At 36.7% G+C, this 18511-nt stretch overlaps 1 protein-coding gene across 30 annotated transcripts in view; it reads left to right on the top strand.

Annotated features, from left to right (window-relative positions):
* Positions 1-18511, top strand: part of ABI3BP (ABI family member 3 binding protein) — a 253192-nt gene that overhangs the window by 167201 nt on the left and 67480 nt on the right. For 18 of the 30 annotated variants that reach the window (XM_057502161.1, XM_036916479.2, XM_036916473.2 and 15 more), the window contains 10 exons: positions 338-373; positions 2602-2661; positions 3477-3560; positions 4875-4934; positions 6950-7009; positions 7660-7743; positions 9279-9335; positions 10344-10403; positions 14027-14101; positions 16241-16288. The exons of 1 other annotated variant lie outside the window; for it this stretch is intronic. In XM_057502161.1, the coding sequence (XP_057358144.1) occupies positions 338-373; positions 2602-2661; positions 3477-3560; positions 4875-4934; positions 6950-7009; positions 7660-7743; positions 9279-9335; positions 10344-10403; positions 14027-14101; positions 16241-16288 (624 nt within the window). The remainder of the gene's footprint in view (positions 1-337; positions 374-2601; positions 2662-3476; positions 3561-4874; positions 4935-6949; positions 7010-7659; positions 7744-9278; positions 9336-10343; positions 10404-14026; positions 14102-16240; positions 16289-18511) is intronic. 11 more of the 30 variants (XM_036916475.2, XM_036916482.2, XM_036916481.2 and 8 more) reach the window with 11 other exon arrangements.

Genomic DNA, 18511 nt, shown 5'->3' with positions numbered 1-18511 from the left:
GGTCTCTTTCCAAAGATGAGTTCTCATCAAGATGGGTATGGCCTACTTTGGTACACTATTTAGACTAGTATCATCAAAGAGTGAGAAATTTCATGGGACCTTCACAGGGATAGTTGCCTGAATGCAAAGACAGTCTCGCCCATGATAAATGGTACCCAAGTGCAGAGATGCCGAGTCTCTCAGCTCAGAAGGTTAAGTGTTCACTTTGTACTCTACGCACTTTATTTATCTGTCACAACTCTTTTTGAAGTGGATGTTGTGAGATTGTATACATGTTTAACATTTCATTGTTTTTTAAATTATTTTCGGTTCGTTCCTGCCTCAATCCTTCAACCAGTCACTCCTATAAAAGAAGCTCCAGGGACAACATTTGGTAATGCCACTTTCTGAGCTTCAGCAAGACCCTTTCCTGCTTCTTGTCAAATTCACTCCTCTCTGTTGCCACACAGTTACACTCTTCACCTTATGAGTTGAACATGCATAAAACAGGTTACCACCTGATACTAAGAGAGCCATGACTGAATCTGATTTGGGATATCTTCTGGCTCTGTAACTTACTTAAACATATTTTCATGCCACCTTAAGTTTTGGCTTAATCAGAATTCTCTGTTAAGGCAAATTTCATCATGAGAGTACTTGATCCTAATCTATGCTACCCAGGCTCTAACAGGGTAGTTTCTTTATACTTTCTTTATCCTTTGTACATCTATTTTATCTGCCTGCTTTTTTGCTATTTTGTTCACATTTGGGTAATATGTTTTTAGTGAATTGGCTAACAGATAATGTGATCAAGGCCAGTAAGTTTAAATAGTAAGCCTTATCTGTAGGATACATCTGATTCAACCTCCTGAAACACAAGAAAACCTATTAAGCTTCAGGAAACTGAAAGAATTTTTTAAAACCCTATAATTTGCAGAACCATAAACTTTAAAGTAACTAAATATTACCTTTTCCATCTCCAAAAAAGAAAATCCCAATGGACATTCACAACACAAACTTAAAACCACTCCAAGTCCAGATGTACCTGATACTATACCAGATAAACTCGGGGGCTTGGTTTCAGGAGCCTGTTGTCAGTTGGAAATGCAACCCACATGCTCCCTAGGGAGAGAGTCATGAAGAGTCCTTCTCCTTCAGGGTTGGCAGTGAGTTCATACCTGAAAGAGACATAATTTTCCCTGTAACTCTGGGTAGTTGGTGGCGGAATATTTTACTTCTCATTCTGTAGGTTACTTGAGCATAAAAAAATTCTCCTGCAGATAAAGCCTACAAAATGAATAAGGCAGAGTGTTTTGCAAATTCAAGAGTCTTCCTGGGTACATAAACATCAAGTACTAGACACATTATGGAAAGTCTCAAAGTAAAAAATCAATTTGGGCCTCAGTAGAGCAGTAGAAGAGTTTGGGCTTTGACATCACATCAGAATTTGCCGAAGCAGAGGCATGAGAGCCAACAAAGACCTAAAAATGGAACATGTGTAGAGCCAACCAGAGGGGGCAGAGATCCTGCGTCTTCTAAGTGTCAGTCAGGGAGAGTTTGTTGATGATTCTGCATTTGGATGACATCATGGGAAGTCGAAGGAGGGCTTGAATGTCTTGCTCAGGAGTCTGATGTTTTTCTTACAAGCATTAAAAAATCTCTTTTCATACCAGATAGTTCCTTGTACTGAGGGGGCGTGTGCCTTACTGGACACCACAGAGTAACTGCCCCTTAACCAGTCCCCTTGAGTGCCTTTGTTTGGAAGGAAGTCACCAGATCTTTCTGAAGCTGAGTTCTCCTCAAGATCACCCTAGCCTTTTTTGGTTATTTGTGTAATGGACACGTGGATATTGAGGAACTTTTCTGTAACCATAATTTGATAAACATACATGTGTTCTTCATTTAGCAGCCATAAAAGTGCAAGGTAGTTTTTCACGTGCTTTTTGAAGATGGCTAGAAATGTTTAAGTAAATACCTAGAAGTGACCTAAAGTTAACCATGTTAGATTCAGATAGTCGGGCACTAATTAGAGGAACTGCGCTGCTAAACAGAGACCAAAAGTAATGCCCGTCTAATGAGGCGAAGAAGCCCCTAACTGCAGGTTAGCCAGGTCTGGGAAAAATAACTGGTTTCCCTTCGCATTACTTTGCTAGGGCTGCCATAAAAAAATACCACAGGCTCAGTGGCTTAAACAATAGAAATCTATTTCTCATGCTCTGAAGGCTGGAAGTCTAAGATCAAGGTATCAGCAGGCCTGACTCCTTGGCTTGCAGATGGCCACCATCTTGCTGTGTCTTCACATGGCCCTTCCTCTGAATGAGGGTCTCTTGTTTCTCTCCCCCCTCTTATAAGGACATCAGTCCTTTTGGATTAGGACCCCACTCTTATGACCTTGTTTCCTTAATTGCCCCTTTAAAGGCCCTATCTCTCAGTGTAGTCACATTGTGAGTTAGGACTTTACCATATGAACTGTGGGAGACAGAATTCACTCCACAGCACCCTTCATCTACAAAGTCAGAAAAAATATTCTAGAGGCAATGTTACACTGGCAAGATTCATTTTGAAGTGACTGTTTTAGCTCTTCATACATTAAAATATCTCCTGTTTATTTTATTACTTCAGTTCCTGTTACAGACCGCGAACCCATCACTCTTAGAACTGAGACCTTTGGGACAACATTAGGTAATGACCCTGTGTGATTCGCTGAGTGCTTTCACGGCTCATTGTGCAGTCCATTCAGTCTCCCTCGTCTGGCTTTTCTTCCTTCATAAGATGGTCACTGTCATCCTCTGTTGTCATTCAGTCACTTCCTTCATCTGAAAAATACTGAAGCCTCTTAAAAACAAGTTTTCTGTTGTTTTTACGAGAGCAGGCATGAGCTTAGGTCAAAACATTTACCTGCTTTGTGTCACACTGAAATTGTCACATTATCTCATGCTTCATTGAACCATGTTCTCTGTTAAAGCTGAGTTTAAAGCAAATTGGGGTCTATTTCCTGTCTAAGCCAATCACAACAGCTATCCCTATGCTCCTTTGCACATCTGTTTCTAGATTTTTTTAAAAATTGTTTGCATGGTTTGTTTGTTTCTTTGTTGGTGCTCTAAGTAATGATGTGTTTTATTATGGATTTAACAATAGGAAAACCCAGATCTGAAATTTTAGGTTACAAGCCTCTTTCCTAGTGTGACCCTGACTTCCCCCTTCCCTTGCACCAGAGCTGAGCACTCATTCACGATCATTTTCTCTCCAGTGAGGACCTCTCTATGACCGCCCAATTGTAAGAGCTAATCTTCTTGAATGACTAACTCAATTATATACATGAGTTTGCCCCCAAAGTACTCTCAATGATAAAAAGAAGACACATTGTCAAAAAAGGAGTAGAAAATGTAAATTACAGACAATTTCCTCAACTTTAGAAATATAAGAAGTTTTGGAAAAACCTCTCCTAATTACTGAGAGCTCTAAGACCTAGAATGACACGGCTTTTCTTTCTCCAGCCACCAAAACATCACAAAGACCCCGTCGTCCCCGTCCCAGACCTAAAACCACACGGAGACCTCAAGTACCTCCCAGCAAACCGGGTAAATGTGGAGTTCCTTGGTTTCAGGGTGAGCCCTCGTAGCCTGTCCCAGTGGAGACCCAAAGCAGTGCCAGGCTCTTATTCTCTCTAAGAGTGAGGCCATGAGGCGTCATCAGTCCTATCTCCTCCACCCAGATGTCATGGAAAATAGGGCTGGTGAGATACAGTTGGTGCCAGAATACCTTAGTCTTTCTCTGTGACAGTCTTCTTTGATGTGCATTCTAGTGTATTTCTTACTACCAAATTCCATTCAAATCTTAAAGATGAAACTTCTTTTGCAGATCCAGTTCAAGTAAAACAGATTTAAGTCCCTTGGGTACTCCTGGACCAAGATTGGCAGTTGTGGTGATATGCCAGCTGTAGGAGACATACTGTATTTCTAAAACTAAAGAATTGAGTACATGTTTGTGTGATACAAACATTAAACATTGGTCTTGCAAAAGAAGAGTTTAGTGTGGACTGGTCTTGGACCTTAGGCCCACTACAGGTTTGAATGAATGGAAAGAAAAGTGAATAAGGCAGAAGAACTGGACATGTGGGGTGGGGGCTGGAGGGTCAGCTAGGAAAACAGTCCAGTCTGCCGGGAACAGACTTTCCTATTTCTAGATGGTCAGACATGGTGGCTAATGCTTCTGAATTTGGAAGGGGCCATCCAACCAACTGAAAGAAGATTTTGAGGACCTCATTCAAGAGCTTAAAGAGACATTAACTCTCTTTGATTTCTAGTTTTTTGGGGCTTAGACCAGACAAATGCCCTACTGAGTATTATAGTGAGCATCTTTATCCTGCTGTCTTATGCACCATGGTTTGGATAGAGGTCTCAGATTCTTTTCATAGATGAGCTTGTGGCAAGATCAACATAGTCCACCTCAATGATTAATTGTCATACTACTTCAAGTTTATAAACTGTTGTATCCATGTTTACTTAAACTTAGTAAAGGCTCATCTTAAGCTTCCATAGAAGTACAGGTCTGATCAGATTTTTTAAGGCAGTTTCTTTTCTAATATGTATTAGGTTAATCATAAAAATATTTTCCTGTGCAGAGTTTTCCATATCAGTTAAAATGCATTAGTTAAAACCCAGAAGAATTTCATGTTGATCTTTAAAGATAGTTCAAAGGCTAAGCCTAAGTCCATGATTGTAGTATGGTCAAATCATCAAAGAATAGTCATCTACTCTTTTCCTCAGTAAATAATTTATTTCTTTTTCTTCATTTCTGTAGAAGAATTGATATACAAATAGATTTGTTTGGATGTGAATGTTTTAACTTTTCATATATTTTTTAATCTCTTTTAAATATTATTTTCTGCTTAGTTCCTGCTACAATCCTTGAACCTGTAACTGTTAAACCCAAGGCCCTGGGAACAACATTAGGTAATAACAGATATACTGTGTTTTCAACAAGCCTTATCCTGCTTTTGTCAAACCCAGAGTCTCATCTTTCTTCATGTTGCCATAGTATCATTCTTTGTTTCTGTTCATTTGCATTCTTCTTAAAAGCATGAAATCTCTTAAACAAACTGCCTCTTGTTTTTAAGAGAATCAGTCATGCATGAGCCTACTTCACAATATTTATTTGTCATGTAACCTGTTTGAAATTGTGTCATGTCATTCTGTGTGTTGTTTTAGCAGTGTTTGTGGTAAAACTGATTTTCAAACATATGTGGGTCTCTACCTCTTATCTAGACAGATAAAGGCATTAACAGCTATCACAGGGCCAAGAGGATCTTATTCACTTCACATCTAAATTTCTACCTTTTTATCTATTTGTATAGTATTTTGTTTTCTTCTATTTAGGTAATAATGCATTATTTTAATAGTTATACAGAAGATCTGCTGAAGATTGAAAGATTAAGTTATTAGTCTCAGGTTTAGTATGTCTATCCTGTATTGTACATTAAAATTTAGCTGTGTTTTTTGACCTTTTTTGTTGACCAATCAAGCTGCCCTATGAGACTTTGATTATAATTACTAATCTTTATTTCATGAATTAGAAAGTGATTTTTTTCTTCAAAGAATCTTCTCTGATAAAAGAAAATATATGAGTATATGTAACAGAAAACTCAAACTATAAAAAGGCAAATAGCTAACAAGTTGTTGAAAATCTAGAGTCATATTTTAGCCTCTCATAACTTCTAGAGCCATTGGTAATATAGTTATGTAGAGACCCAAGAATTTTCCTTCAGTTCCAAAATATCACAACAGATTCGTCATCCACATCCCAAACCAAAACCATACCAAGTCTTGAAGCACCTGAGTCCAAACTAGGTAAACACGTATTCCTGGTTTAAAGAATACCAGCCCCCACTCCAGTGGGGTCTCAAGAGTAATCCCAGTAGCTGGGAGTAACACAAGGTACAAATTGTATTAACCAGCAGTTAATCACTGTGGAGATGGCAAGAGGAATGCAGTAGGGGGAGATGTGTGGGGCAACTGAGTGCCATAAGCTTGCTGTGTGAAGTCTTCTCTGTCATTGTGTATTTTATTAACTTCCATTTCTCTCTTGAAAGTAAAAGTTCTTTAGAAAACTTCAGCATATTCAGTTCAGATTGGCAAACGCTAAGTAAGTACCTTCAGTATCCCCCTAGTCACACTCGCACCTTCGGGAGGTACACATCAGATGTGGGAGCCATGTTTTGGTCCTCCAACTGGCAAGTGTGTTGAGAACAAAGGGCTTTCCTTTACAGACAAGATAGAAGATGGCACTAGATAGCATCTATGCAAATGAAAGATTGACTTTTGGGTGCTACCAATAAGATGTGCTGGGTACATAAATATCTGGAGCAGGGAAAGATGGATTAAGAAAGAGTGGAGTCTTGAAATCACATAATACATAGATGAGTAGAAAAGAGGCAAGGAACAAAATCAAAAAGTGTGGATAGAAGCAGAGACCAACCAAAGGAGAAAGTTTACCTATAATACTAGTGTAGAAATGTCTGACTGCAGGGTGAAGGTCAAAGATCTTCTGGATCTCGTTCTGTCTGTGGACTCCCACAGGGGATCCTCAGGTGCCTGATAGAACAGTTGATGTTCAATCAACAAGCTCTCCTTTGCACACTAAGGCACACTCTTTCTTCGCTCAGAATGGAGGGGACACCCAGTTTGACTCATCACACTGAGGCTTCAGTCTCCTCCCAAAGATAAGTTCTGACAACACCCACCACCCCACTTTGACTTATTAGAATCAGATGATCAAAGGAAGAAGAGGAAATAGTTACTTGACTTAGGTATGGCCAAATCTTAGGAAATCAATTGTCTGCTTTTCTTGTTTTTAAAAGTTGCTATATAGTTTAAAAGAAGCTGTACTAGTAAGATTCATTTGGAAGTGATTTTTTTGTTTTCTTTCATTTAAAACAATCATTTCATTTATTTTTAATGTTTTTGGTCAGTTCTTACTCCAGACCTTGAAACTGTTACGTTCAGAACTGAGACTTGGGTGACAACACAAGGTAATGACACATTGTGCTACCTCGTAAGTGTTTTTCCTACTCATTGTCAAACTCACTCCATCAGCTTCGTAGCTACAAGTTCTTTTGCTTCATGTAGTTCATCGTCTGTTGTCACTCATTCATCCTCCTAAAATATTGAAGACTCTGACTCCTAAAAAATAACTTATCCCTTGTTTTTAGGAGAGCTATATATCAATTTAATTCAGGTCATAAGACATATAACCATCTGAAATTGTTCTGTCATCTTGTGTGTTTTTTAACCCCTGTTTTGGAAAAGCGAGGTTTGGAAAGCCTTCTGTTGATTCTAATGTCTATTTTGGAGTCAGAAAGTTTGTGGATCAAAAGTTTCATTTTAACCCTATATGGTATTTGTTCTTTGACATTTCAGTTGATTATGTGATCTTATATTAGCAAACTATCAAAGTTTGTATTTACCATCACCACCATATTTTAGCAGTGACACTTACCCCTTTTATTCAATGGACTTTCAATTGTAAGAGAAGACTTACTCTTATAATAAGGGTGAAAGTTTCAAGTTGAAAAGACAAATTCCCTAAATCTAATAAATTTTAGGAAATCTAGAGTCATGTGTCATGCTAAATCTAACTTCTGCATTACAAACTGTAGTAACTGAAGATTTTCTTCTTTAGCTCCTAAAACATCAAAACGGACTCGTCGTCCACGTCCCAAACCTAAAACCACACCAACTCCTGAGGCACCTCAAACCAAACTTGGTAAATGTGGGCTTCTTGTTAAAGGAGTGAGCTCTTGGGAGTCTGGGGTTGATCCCAGTGGTGGGAATGATAGGCCGTGTGAGGTGAAGCCCGTAGGTGAGCCTATAGGTGAGGTAAAGGTACAAAATGATCCTCTGCTGTTCCCACTGTTAAGTTAGCAAAGGAAAACATAGTTGGGAGAAACCTGTGCAGCAGCTGAATCCTTTGTGCTTTCTGCGTGAAGAACCTCTCTTTTAATACGTATTTTACTTACTTTGTCTTATTCCATTCCATCCTTCTCTTAAAGACAGAATGGCTTAAATAGAATCAAGCAATTTTATCTCAAGAAACAAACATAGAGTATCTTCCATCTCTGCACAGCCACATCAACAGATGTGAGGCTATCACAGAAGCAGGTGACTTGCTTTTAGTTCTCAAATCTGTAATGCAGTCAAAGTAAAAACCTGCCCCAACATGAAACATTCAAAGATTGAACCAAAGAAGTGTGTCTGTGCAAATCAAGATAGTTTTTTGCAGGGAGTATAAATATATATGAACTTAGAAACGAAGTTTATGAAGGACAGGAATAAGGAGTTGGAAAGAAGTTAGGTCTTAAAATCATGAAGATGAACAGAGACTGAAAGGAAGGAGGTGTTAAAGCCAGCACTGGCAACAGGCTTCCTGGGAGGTCCTCTTTCTACGTGGTGATGATGGATAATAGCACTGAGTTTGGAAGGGTCCATAAAAGCAGTTAAAGAAAGCCTTGAAGGAATGACTCAGACACTTGAATCTGTCCCTGGAAGCAACACTGGGATCTCCTACAGTGTCTCCCACCTATATAGGGTACTGCATTTTTGTAATCAGAGCCAGGAGCTGCTCTACTGGGCACTACTCACTAAGTGTATGTTCCTTATCCTGATAAGTTAAGTGCCTTTACCTCAAATGCAATCCTATTTCCAAATACAAGTTCTCAACAAGATGAGCATAGTTCACTTTGCTTTACTCCTTTCTATGCTGCCTTTCAAACATAAAGATCTCAATACAATGTTTATTGTATCCATCTTATTTAGATCTTAAACATAAATGGAAACATTGTATCCATATTATTCAGACATCTTAAACATAAATGGAAACATATCCATCTATTTAGATATTTAAACATAAAAATTTCAATACAATAACAATATTTACTGTATCTGTCTTATTTAGATATCTTATTTTCTTAAAGCTTCCACAGAAAAGCCAGCAATTGCCAGAACAGTTACATAAGTATTGGTAAAAATGTTTAAACAAGTTTCCTAGGGCAGTCTTCTACAGTAGTTGAAATTAGGTACTTAGATACCTGGAAGAATAATGGGTTGGCATTGAGATGCTTACGGGATTATGTAGCTATGACTGACTCTCTTATAAAAGAATGTTTACCTGGCTGTAGGTAAATAACAAGTATTTCATTACTGGAAAATTTTTAATTGCTATACACCTATTGAAGCAATATTATACTGGTAAGATTTAATTTGCTGACTTTTCACAAGTGTTTATTTCCAACTTTTGATTAGTTCCTACTAAAGATCTTGAACCTGGCATTCTTAGAACTGAAGCTCCAGAAATCATGGGTAGGAAAATGTGTGTCCTTCAAATAATGCTTTCCTGCTCATTGTCATCCCATTGTAGCCACAGGTTCTCCTGCATCTTATGACCATCTCCACAACCTCTGTTGTCACTCCATTACAGTCTTCATCTTGAAATTATGCCAAGCTCCATGGCAAAGTGTTGAATTTAAGAGAACTGTGCATATACTAATTTCAGGACATCAAACTATCATGTAACTGCTCAATATTGTGTCATGTGATTATGTGCATTTGTTTAACCAAAAGTGACTATTTTAAGCTTCATATCAAATGTGAATTTTCATCTATCGCTTTTTACCATGCTTATGCCTCATCAATTTTGGAAATACCATGTTTCTTTGATCATATTACTTTTTGTTGTATTAGAATCTCTGTGATTATATTGGTTGATCTGTTGTTTCAAGGAATGGTGTTTTTAGTTACTTGTCAAAATTTTAAACATGCCTAAGTCTTAAAAGTTTGCATGCTAGGCTTTTTATTTCCTAGGTGACTCTTTCTCCTTCTCTAACAGTTTAACAGTGATTCTTAGCTTTGAATCAAAGACACTTTGAAATTTTAACGAGCACATTCCATTCATTATGCATTGCTCCTTACACTTTCAAACATGAATTCATTATTGTACTCATGATTTTTTAAGTAGTAGACATTTATCTCAACTTGTACAGAAGTGCGAGTAGATGGACAGATAATTTTTCTAGTAGAGTTAAAAAGTATACATTACATAAATGTGTAAAAAGCTTGTCCAGCAGAGTCTTCCATATTAGCAATAGTCAATTAAACATCCAGAACTTCTTGTTGACCACACTTACATTTAGCAGACTCAATACTCTGTCTCTAAGGAGATGAATGGCTACTTTGACACAGTTTGGTCAGACCTGCAAATAACAAATGTCTCTTTCTTCTCTCTTCTGAAGCTTAAAAATTAACTTCTGAAATTAGTCCTTCAAGTGAATTTTTAAAGTCTCTTTGTTTTATTTTATTATGTTTGGCCAGTTCATCCCACAGTCCTTGAACCTGTCACTCTTAGAACCAAGGCTCCAGAAACAACATTAGGTAATGATGATATTCTGTGTTCCACAACAGTTTTTTCCTGCTCATTTTCAACCCATTACATCATCATCCTGATCATGTTGTCACTAACTTCTTAAAACTCTCACCATCCTCTGCTGTCCCTCAACTTTATTCTTCTTCTTAAGAGTATTGAAGACTTAAAATACATTACCTGTTGTTTTTAAAAGCTAGGCATGGACCTAGGTCAGAATAGCAGTCTACCATATAATCTAATTTGAATTTGTGTCATGTACATTTGTCCAAACAGTGCTGACATTTAAAAGTTGAGTTTCAAAGTTGGTAATATCTGTGTCTTCTATAGACCAACTAAACCATAACAATTTTTATGGTACCATAGATTCTTCAGGATATTTAAATTTCTTAGTGTGAACCTAAGACTCCACCACCTACAGTTTGTCTATAGTTCTCACCTTTTATGAAGTTAGAGATTTACAAGACTTTCTACTCCTTGACTTAATTTTATGTGATTTTCATCTCTTAAGAATCTTCAGTGATTAAAAAATTAAACAAAATAGAAAATATTTTGATTTTTAAAAATATATGCCTTAAATTTCAAGGAGATGGAACATATTTTAGAAAATCTAGAGCCTTATATCCAAAGCTACCTTCACTAGAGTAATCCATAGTTTCTTCCTTCAGTGTTTTCCTAAAACATCACAGTAAAGCCATCATCTACATTCCAGCCCTGAAGAACCTGAGACCCAATCGGGTGAATAGGTTATTCCATGGTTTTAGGGGTGAGCCCTGGTAGTCTGTCCCAAAGCAATGCCTCTTAGGGGAAGTAACATTCTTCCTATTCCCTGAGAGTCAAGGTATGAGGTATGGTTAGCAGCTGCTTCTTGGATGAGGTTCTTGGTCTCTCTCCAAAGATGAGTTTATAGTGAGATTGACATAATCATTCACAGTTGTTTATTGCTATACCTGCATTAAAACACATGATCTCTTTTTTGTAGCCCTAAGTATTTTTTCAACTTCTAAGAAGTGTAACAAATTAATGTCAAGTATATTTTCATATTATCATAAACAGATCTTCTAAAGCAAGCTTCCTTCTTAAAATCAGAAAACTGAACACGTAGAAAACCTCATGTTGACCCTTTGACCTCATGTTGACTAAGATGTGGAGCAGAATTCAAGGGTTGTGACAACCTTCTGTAGTCAAATGCTCCTAGCTGCAGTTTGACCAAATCTTCAAAAAGAGACTACTTGCTCCCTGTCAATTCAAAAAATTTTTACAAATTGTTTGTCATTTGAAAGTAATGTTTTGAAAGAAAAATTAGGAGTTTTTATTTGTATTTAAACTTTCTCATGTTCATGTTGCTTTGGTTAGTTCGTGCTACAAGTTTTGAACCTGTTAATCATAGGTCTGAGGCTCCAGAAACATTAGGTATTGACTTTTGTGACTTCATTAAATGCTCTTTCACTCGTTAAAAACCCACTCCATCACTGTCATGGCCAGAGTTTGTCCTGCTGCCTCAGACTGTTGTCATTCTATTTCATACTTCGTCTTATAAGTAGTCACAATTCTTAATTCAAGGATTACCTATTGTTTTTAACAGATGTCCCTGAATCCACCTGAGGAAATCTGACATGAAATTCCCTTTAAAATTTCATTATATGTTTCAGTGAAGAGTGTGAAGTCCGTATTTTTCCCCTTTAACTTGGTATTTAGATCTATAAGATGATAGTTAATTACCATGAAATATCTCTGAACAACTTACTTTCAATAAGATTTGTATGAAATTCTCATTTTTCTCTTCCTACTTTAAGGAATGAGGTTTCCTTGTTATTTAAAAAAAAAAAAAAGTTGCTGCCTTAAAGTGCCAATCCTAGTAAATACGTTATAGGCTCTACCACCATTGACAAATGACTATCCTTATCCCTCACCACAGTTAAGCATTGGTTCTTAATCTCTACTAAGTAGGAATCTCTGTAAGCATCTGATTATGCATATTAATACTTATTTCTTTAACTAACAAACATTATTGTTTTGGTCTCTAAAAGACCCTCAGTTGTGAAAATGAACAAATGAGATTAGTAAAGTAAAAATTTTCAAACAGGCAATAAACTCAAGAATCTATAAGATGTTTTTAAAACATAGGTCTATGTATAATGCTGTTGATAGTTTCTAGACCTGCAAACACAATAGCAACCCAAGATTTTTTTTCCTTTTATCTCAGAAACATAGGGAAAAAGGACCCCATTCTCCTAAACTTTAAACTTCCCTTAGCTTCACAGTTGAAACAAATAAAATGTATAGTTTCTGGTTTAAGGAGTCCTTGCAGACTATTGAAGTTGGGTCCCAGGAGTGACAACAATGTGGCTTGCTGACTTGCACTTCCCACCTTAATGCCCCGTTTAGTGAGAAGGCACAAATAGTGGTTAGCATCTCTACAACCGCACACTGACAAGAAGGTTCCTACTTGGTAGAGATCTGTAGTAGCCAAATTAATCACATGCCCTGCATAAGGCCTGTCTCTGATAAAAAATGTACCTATTCAGTTTTCTTACCATTTTATTCCATTCATCTCTTTTTAAAATAACAATGCTGCTTTAGCTTAGGTAAACAAGTATTTCCTTGCCTTCTGTGTGCCCAGTACCATATCAGCAGTCAAGTGGGGTGGGGTGAGGACCAGAGGCAGACATCAGAAGTAAAGGCATGTTTTACCTCTTGAACAGAGTATAATATAATCGTGAGGAAAACCCATTTTCAAGTTTTTCTTAGATATAAGACAATTCACTTATACAAAAGCAGTTTATCTAATAGTGTGATAAAAATCTACTGAGTAAATATTTGAAGGAGTCAAGGATCTATGTGGGCAGTAGAGATTCATTGAGCTCTAGAACAAACTTAGAAATTTATTTAGTGGATGGAGGGGTAGGAACAGCAAAAATAAAAAAAGCAAAAATTTGCACAACTATTGAGGGGTGTTCCCAAGGGGGTTTTCAAACTAGAACACAGAACAAAACCCTCCTAGATGACACTGAGCTTTTTGTTAAAGCTGCTATCATGAGATGAACTGGAGACAGCTCTTAGAAAGCCTTATGGAAATTCAGATTCAGATATAATAGTAAATAAGAACCTAATTTTTTCAAAAAGGCTCTAGGTTTTTCTAGAAGAATGCTTAACATCAGGGGTCAGCAAATTTTTTTACATGAAGAGTTAGATGGTAAACATTTTAGACAGTAGACTCAGTATCTGGCACAACCATTCAATTTTGCTTTTGTAGCTTGAAGGCAACCCAAGCTGATATGTAAATGACATGCAAATATGCCTTGAATCATCTTGTGGCTATGATTGTATTCCAGTAAGACTTTATTTGAATTTTCTACCATCGTCACATGCCATGAAATATTACTTTTTAAAAAAATCTTTTCCATCATTTAAAAATATAAAAACCATTCTTAGCTTACAGGCTGGACAGAGGGCTGAAATTTGGAGCGCCATAGTTTGCCAATCTCTGCTTCAAACAATCCATAGTGTGCATGGCTCTCCTAAACCATGTGATTTTGAAGGTCTCTGTGTTTCAATTCATTGCTACCTTTGTCTAAAATCTCTGAAATAAGTTACGATAATTTCTTTGACAATGTAGACCCTCTTCTTTCAGCTCCCACTGAATTGCAAACTCTTATTTTGGAACCAGTGACGTCACCAAGCCTAGAAATGACACAAAGTCAACCTGGTAAATAGATTTCTTTTGTCTATCTGAGTGCACTGTGAGTTTTAGGGGACACACTGAATGCAAAATGTAATCTTTTTAAAACATAATTTCCAAACATAAAAAATGCAAAAGAATACACATATAATAACTGTATTGTACAGCACTTTGCATGATTGCATATTGATGTTAAATTAGTAATACATTATATTCATATTGTTATTCAACTGTATAGAAATACATATCTTCCTTTCATTGTATTTATATTATACTAGAGAATAATCACGTTTAGAGAATAATCTGATTGAGTAGTCAACAAAACCACTTAGAAGAACTGATTTTATTCTTTACCCTTATTTTTCACTAATGGTTACAAAATTTGTTCTCTTTAGTAATAGCTAAATTTGTACTCTGCTATGTGAAAAGCATGCTAGTTCAGTTGTGACCATCAAGGAAGAAGAAAGTTCTCAATTTCGTAAAGATAACAAAAAGTCACCTTATACAATGTGAACCTGACCTCACTGACCTTCAAAATAGGAAACAAAATTTTTAAATCATTCTTAACAATAGTTGCTACTCCCTGATATTTATTTTGAAACATTGGGTCTTCTTTTTCTTCCTAGTATAGGGTTACAATTTCTTTACATCTCTTTTGTGCATCTTTTAATTAGCTAAATGGCATTTTGGTGCTCATATTGATGGTACAAGGTATGGTTGTTAACAGTTACCTACAACACTTCCAGGACTGTGAATTCAGTTCAGGTACTAGAGCTTCCCCAGTGTTAATAATATTGTTTCTACTATAATAGCTTACATTGAGCACTTACAGGTTCAAGCCCCCTTTCTAAATACTTAGTTTGTATGAATTCATTTAATGCTCCTAACAACCCATCTTTGAGAGACTGTGCCATTTTGTGTGTGTTGCTAGTTTTTGAAGTTCTAGAATTGGATACATTTAACATTGAGTCATCCAAGGAAGCTATAGGTAAACATGTTCCACAGTGGCTTTCCATCTCATTGCAGGAGTCACCTCTGGAAATCTTTATGCTTTGTGACATTTCATAGCTCCTTACAACTTGTATGTGCTCACCAGTGAATCTTGAGAGTCAAATATGTATAGCACATTGTAGTATCTGCTCTATTGCTATGCAAGTTACACAATTTCCTAATTTAGTTTCCTCTCACTCTGAATGCAAAATGTAATCTTTTTAATATTCCTATCACTCTTTCAATAAGAATATGCACATCTTATTTTTCATTTTCATATCATTCTTAAGATTCATCTGTCTATGTTCCAAGGATTCATTTTGTCTTTTTGTTACTGGAATCCTTAAACAAAAATTTGTAAGGAAGTGAAATTATCTGCTTTGCTCCAGGTAGAAATTGCTGCAGACTCTGCCCGTTACTGTCAGTGTGTGTGTGTGGCGTTCCCACGCTGCACACTGCCTTCATTTCCTGCCTTTATTTTTGCCCTCTTAAATTGTCATTATCTTCATAATCTACCTAAAAGTTATTTATCCTCACAAATGTATCTAGTTAAGATCACTAACCTCTGTTTTCAAATTAACCAGTGCTCCACTACAGTGTGCTTTGGGCTGCCCACCACTAATTAGCCATTCCCTTGTTCTTCCTTAGCAGCAGCTGAAACATATTCCACTGCCAAAACACCAGTCAGGCCAGATGAGCCACAGGCTGAAGGTGGTAAAGGTTTTCGTGCTTTGATTCATTTATTCGACAAATTTTTAATTAGCCTCTATTGTCCATGGAACATGACTGTCCAAGCTGCGATACTTGTTCTACAATCAAATAGAGCTGAAGAGCTATAGCTTCCAAAATTCTTGGAATCTTAAAATGATAACTGACTCTCTGAATACAGAACTAAATTACAGTTTCTCTCTGGTATCTGAATCCTGAGACATAATAACATTTGCCAGTCAGTTAATGACAGTTACAACATAGATATTAGTTGGAGGATTAGTACTACAGAACAGGATTTCCCTCATGGTTCTCTCTCTTTTCCTATCTAACTCCATTGTCTCATCTCTAAAAATATGGTGTAAATTCGTTAAGAGGATGAGGTGTGTGCAGTTTCAAGAAAGAAATACTTGACTGTTGTTTAACATCTTAAAATTTCTAAAATTGTTCTCCTTTGTTTTGATACAGTTGTGGAATCTATTACCCCTGTGTCTGAACCACCTGAGAGCACGCTAGGTAATGACACACCTCAGCAGCTTCTGTCCTCATTGCCCCATTGCCGGAGAACATCAGGTTCTCTCTCACTGTCCATTCATGCTGTGACGTCACTCCATCCCGGCAGTTAGTTTCTGTTCTAGGTGCTTCTGTTCAAAATCATTGTCCAAAAAGTCTCTTCTTCCCTTCAGTTTTGTGTCTAGACCTTGGTCTCTTTCTCTGCTTGTGTCAGTGAAACTGTTGAATCTACAGCTTCTTTTTGCTAACCCTGAACATTCTGCCAGCTTGAACATTTCAGATATATTTTGTTTGATGATCCATTTATACTTTCTGTCCTAGCAATGTGGTTTCCATTAACACTCATTCCATCCCATTCATTTACGTTTGATTTTTTTCTCCAAAATTCAAATGAAATTCAATGCTCTTTGACAGTCATGTTTTAACATTTTTTTATTATTTTGATTTTCCTGTATGGTTATTATTGAATCTATCTAGCACTGTTGCAGAGGTATTAGTGTGGAGTGAGGATTTAAAAAGTGAAGATATTGCTTACTTTGAAAGTATTTTGTTACCTGGCATCTATAAGCATTTTCAAAATTAAATGCATTATGAAGAAATGGGAATGCTATTTTGTTACAGGGTCACAATTTTCTTTCTTTTCATTTTTTTTAAATTTGTTACCATCCTTCCTGTCATCTGTACTCAAAATATGTAAAGCACTACAGTATCCCTGGCTACCTTCCTTCAGTTACCATAGAAACATCACCTCTGCCTTCCCAAATTATAATCCTACCGAGCTCAGATGACCCTTAGATTGAACCCGGTAAATATATTATTTTGTATGCCTGTAGAAGGTGAGTGTTTGCAGAATTTTTAAGAACGGAAAAATAGTATGAGCTCTGCTGGCTATCAGAACCCCTAACTTAATCACTTTGCTTGGTGAACCTACTTTTCTGATGTCCCACTTCTGTCCATAATTGATTGCCAGTCACATAGCAGTGCTGTGAATATTCTGTCAGATATGGCTGGAAAAAACCTCTAAGATAATCTGCAGGTGTTTCTTAGAGGAAATAGTAATGTTTCTGAGGAAGAACATTTATTCTATTTTTAAATATAAATATTTATTCTGATTTTAAAAACTTTATCGTCTTGACTAGTTTTACAAATTCTGTGGTCATATAAAAAGTATTTTAAGATATCTAGTTTGTGTTTGAGATTAACAGAAACCTCCAGAAGCAGATTTCACTGTGGAATCTACATAAAGGGGTACACATGGCTGGTCACCTTGTCATTATTCAGATCCTTTTCTTCTTTCTACTGCTCTTTCCTACAGTGGTTTGGCCATATCTCTGTATACTGATAAGAGAAATGGAAATTAAACCAAGTCATAAAGTTTTGGCAAGTCAAGTCATAAAAGTTTGCTTGATGGTGGAGTTTGCAATATAGGAAAGCAAATCATCCATATGGATAACTAAATGTGCTGCTTCTTACAAGGAAAACTTTCAGTATCTACAGGCTTTTTGGAAGAGCAGTTTATCATCAATAACCCAAATTTGTATTTTATTGCCATTAAATAATTTTATTTGGCTCTCTTTCCAAAGGAGACATGGATATTAACTTTACTCATTGTCCTCTAAAATATCCTATTAACCTTTCCCCATTAACCTCTACAGTTTTTTACCAGAAGTCCATGCTGACTGCACTAACTGAATCTGTGTCAGTTATCTCTAACTTTCCAAAGTTTTTCTAATAGCTATAATAATTGATAGGATTGAAATGTTTAATCGTGAACATTGTTAGTGATACTTATGTCATTCTGAAAATTGCCTCATGACATGCCTTCACCTGCCGATGGTCTCTCTTACTCTGTGGGGGCAGCTAATAGCCCTTCAGTAGGAACCTCAGCAAACAAGGAAGTTGAGAATCAGAAAATCACCAGACTGGTGGAAACTTTAGAATCATAGAACTTGAGGATTGCAAAGGCTCTTCAAAATCCTGTTAGTTTTGATAGAGAACCTGAACTGAAGACTGAGTGATTAGCAAGGGGACTCAAAATCTCTGAACCTCAGGCTCCTAAGGCAGGTGTAATCTCCAACATGTCTTGTGTTCATCTTTCCACAGGTAAGAAGATTCCACTGACCAAATGCATGCTTTGTATTTTTTAATTTAGTATCAGGAAGAAGTCTCTGCAAACTCTTTAGAAACTTCTAGTGTCAAACAACTTTTATTTTCAGCAAGCTTTTC

This window comes from Manis pentadactyla, chromosome 1 (genome assembly GCF_030020395.1).
Source record: "Manis pentadactyla isolate mManPen7 chromosome 1, mManPen7.hap1, whole genome shotgun sequence".
Lineage (NCBI taxonomy): Eukaryota > Metazoa > Chordata > Mammalia > Pholidota > Manidae > Manis > Manis pentadactyla.
This window is presented reverse-complemented; position numbering and strand designations above follow the sequence as displayed.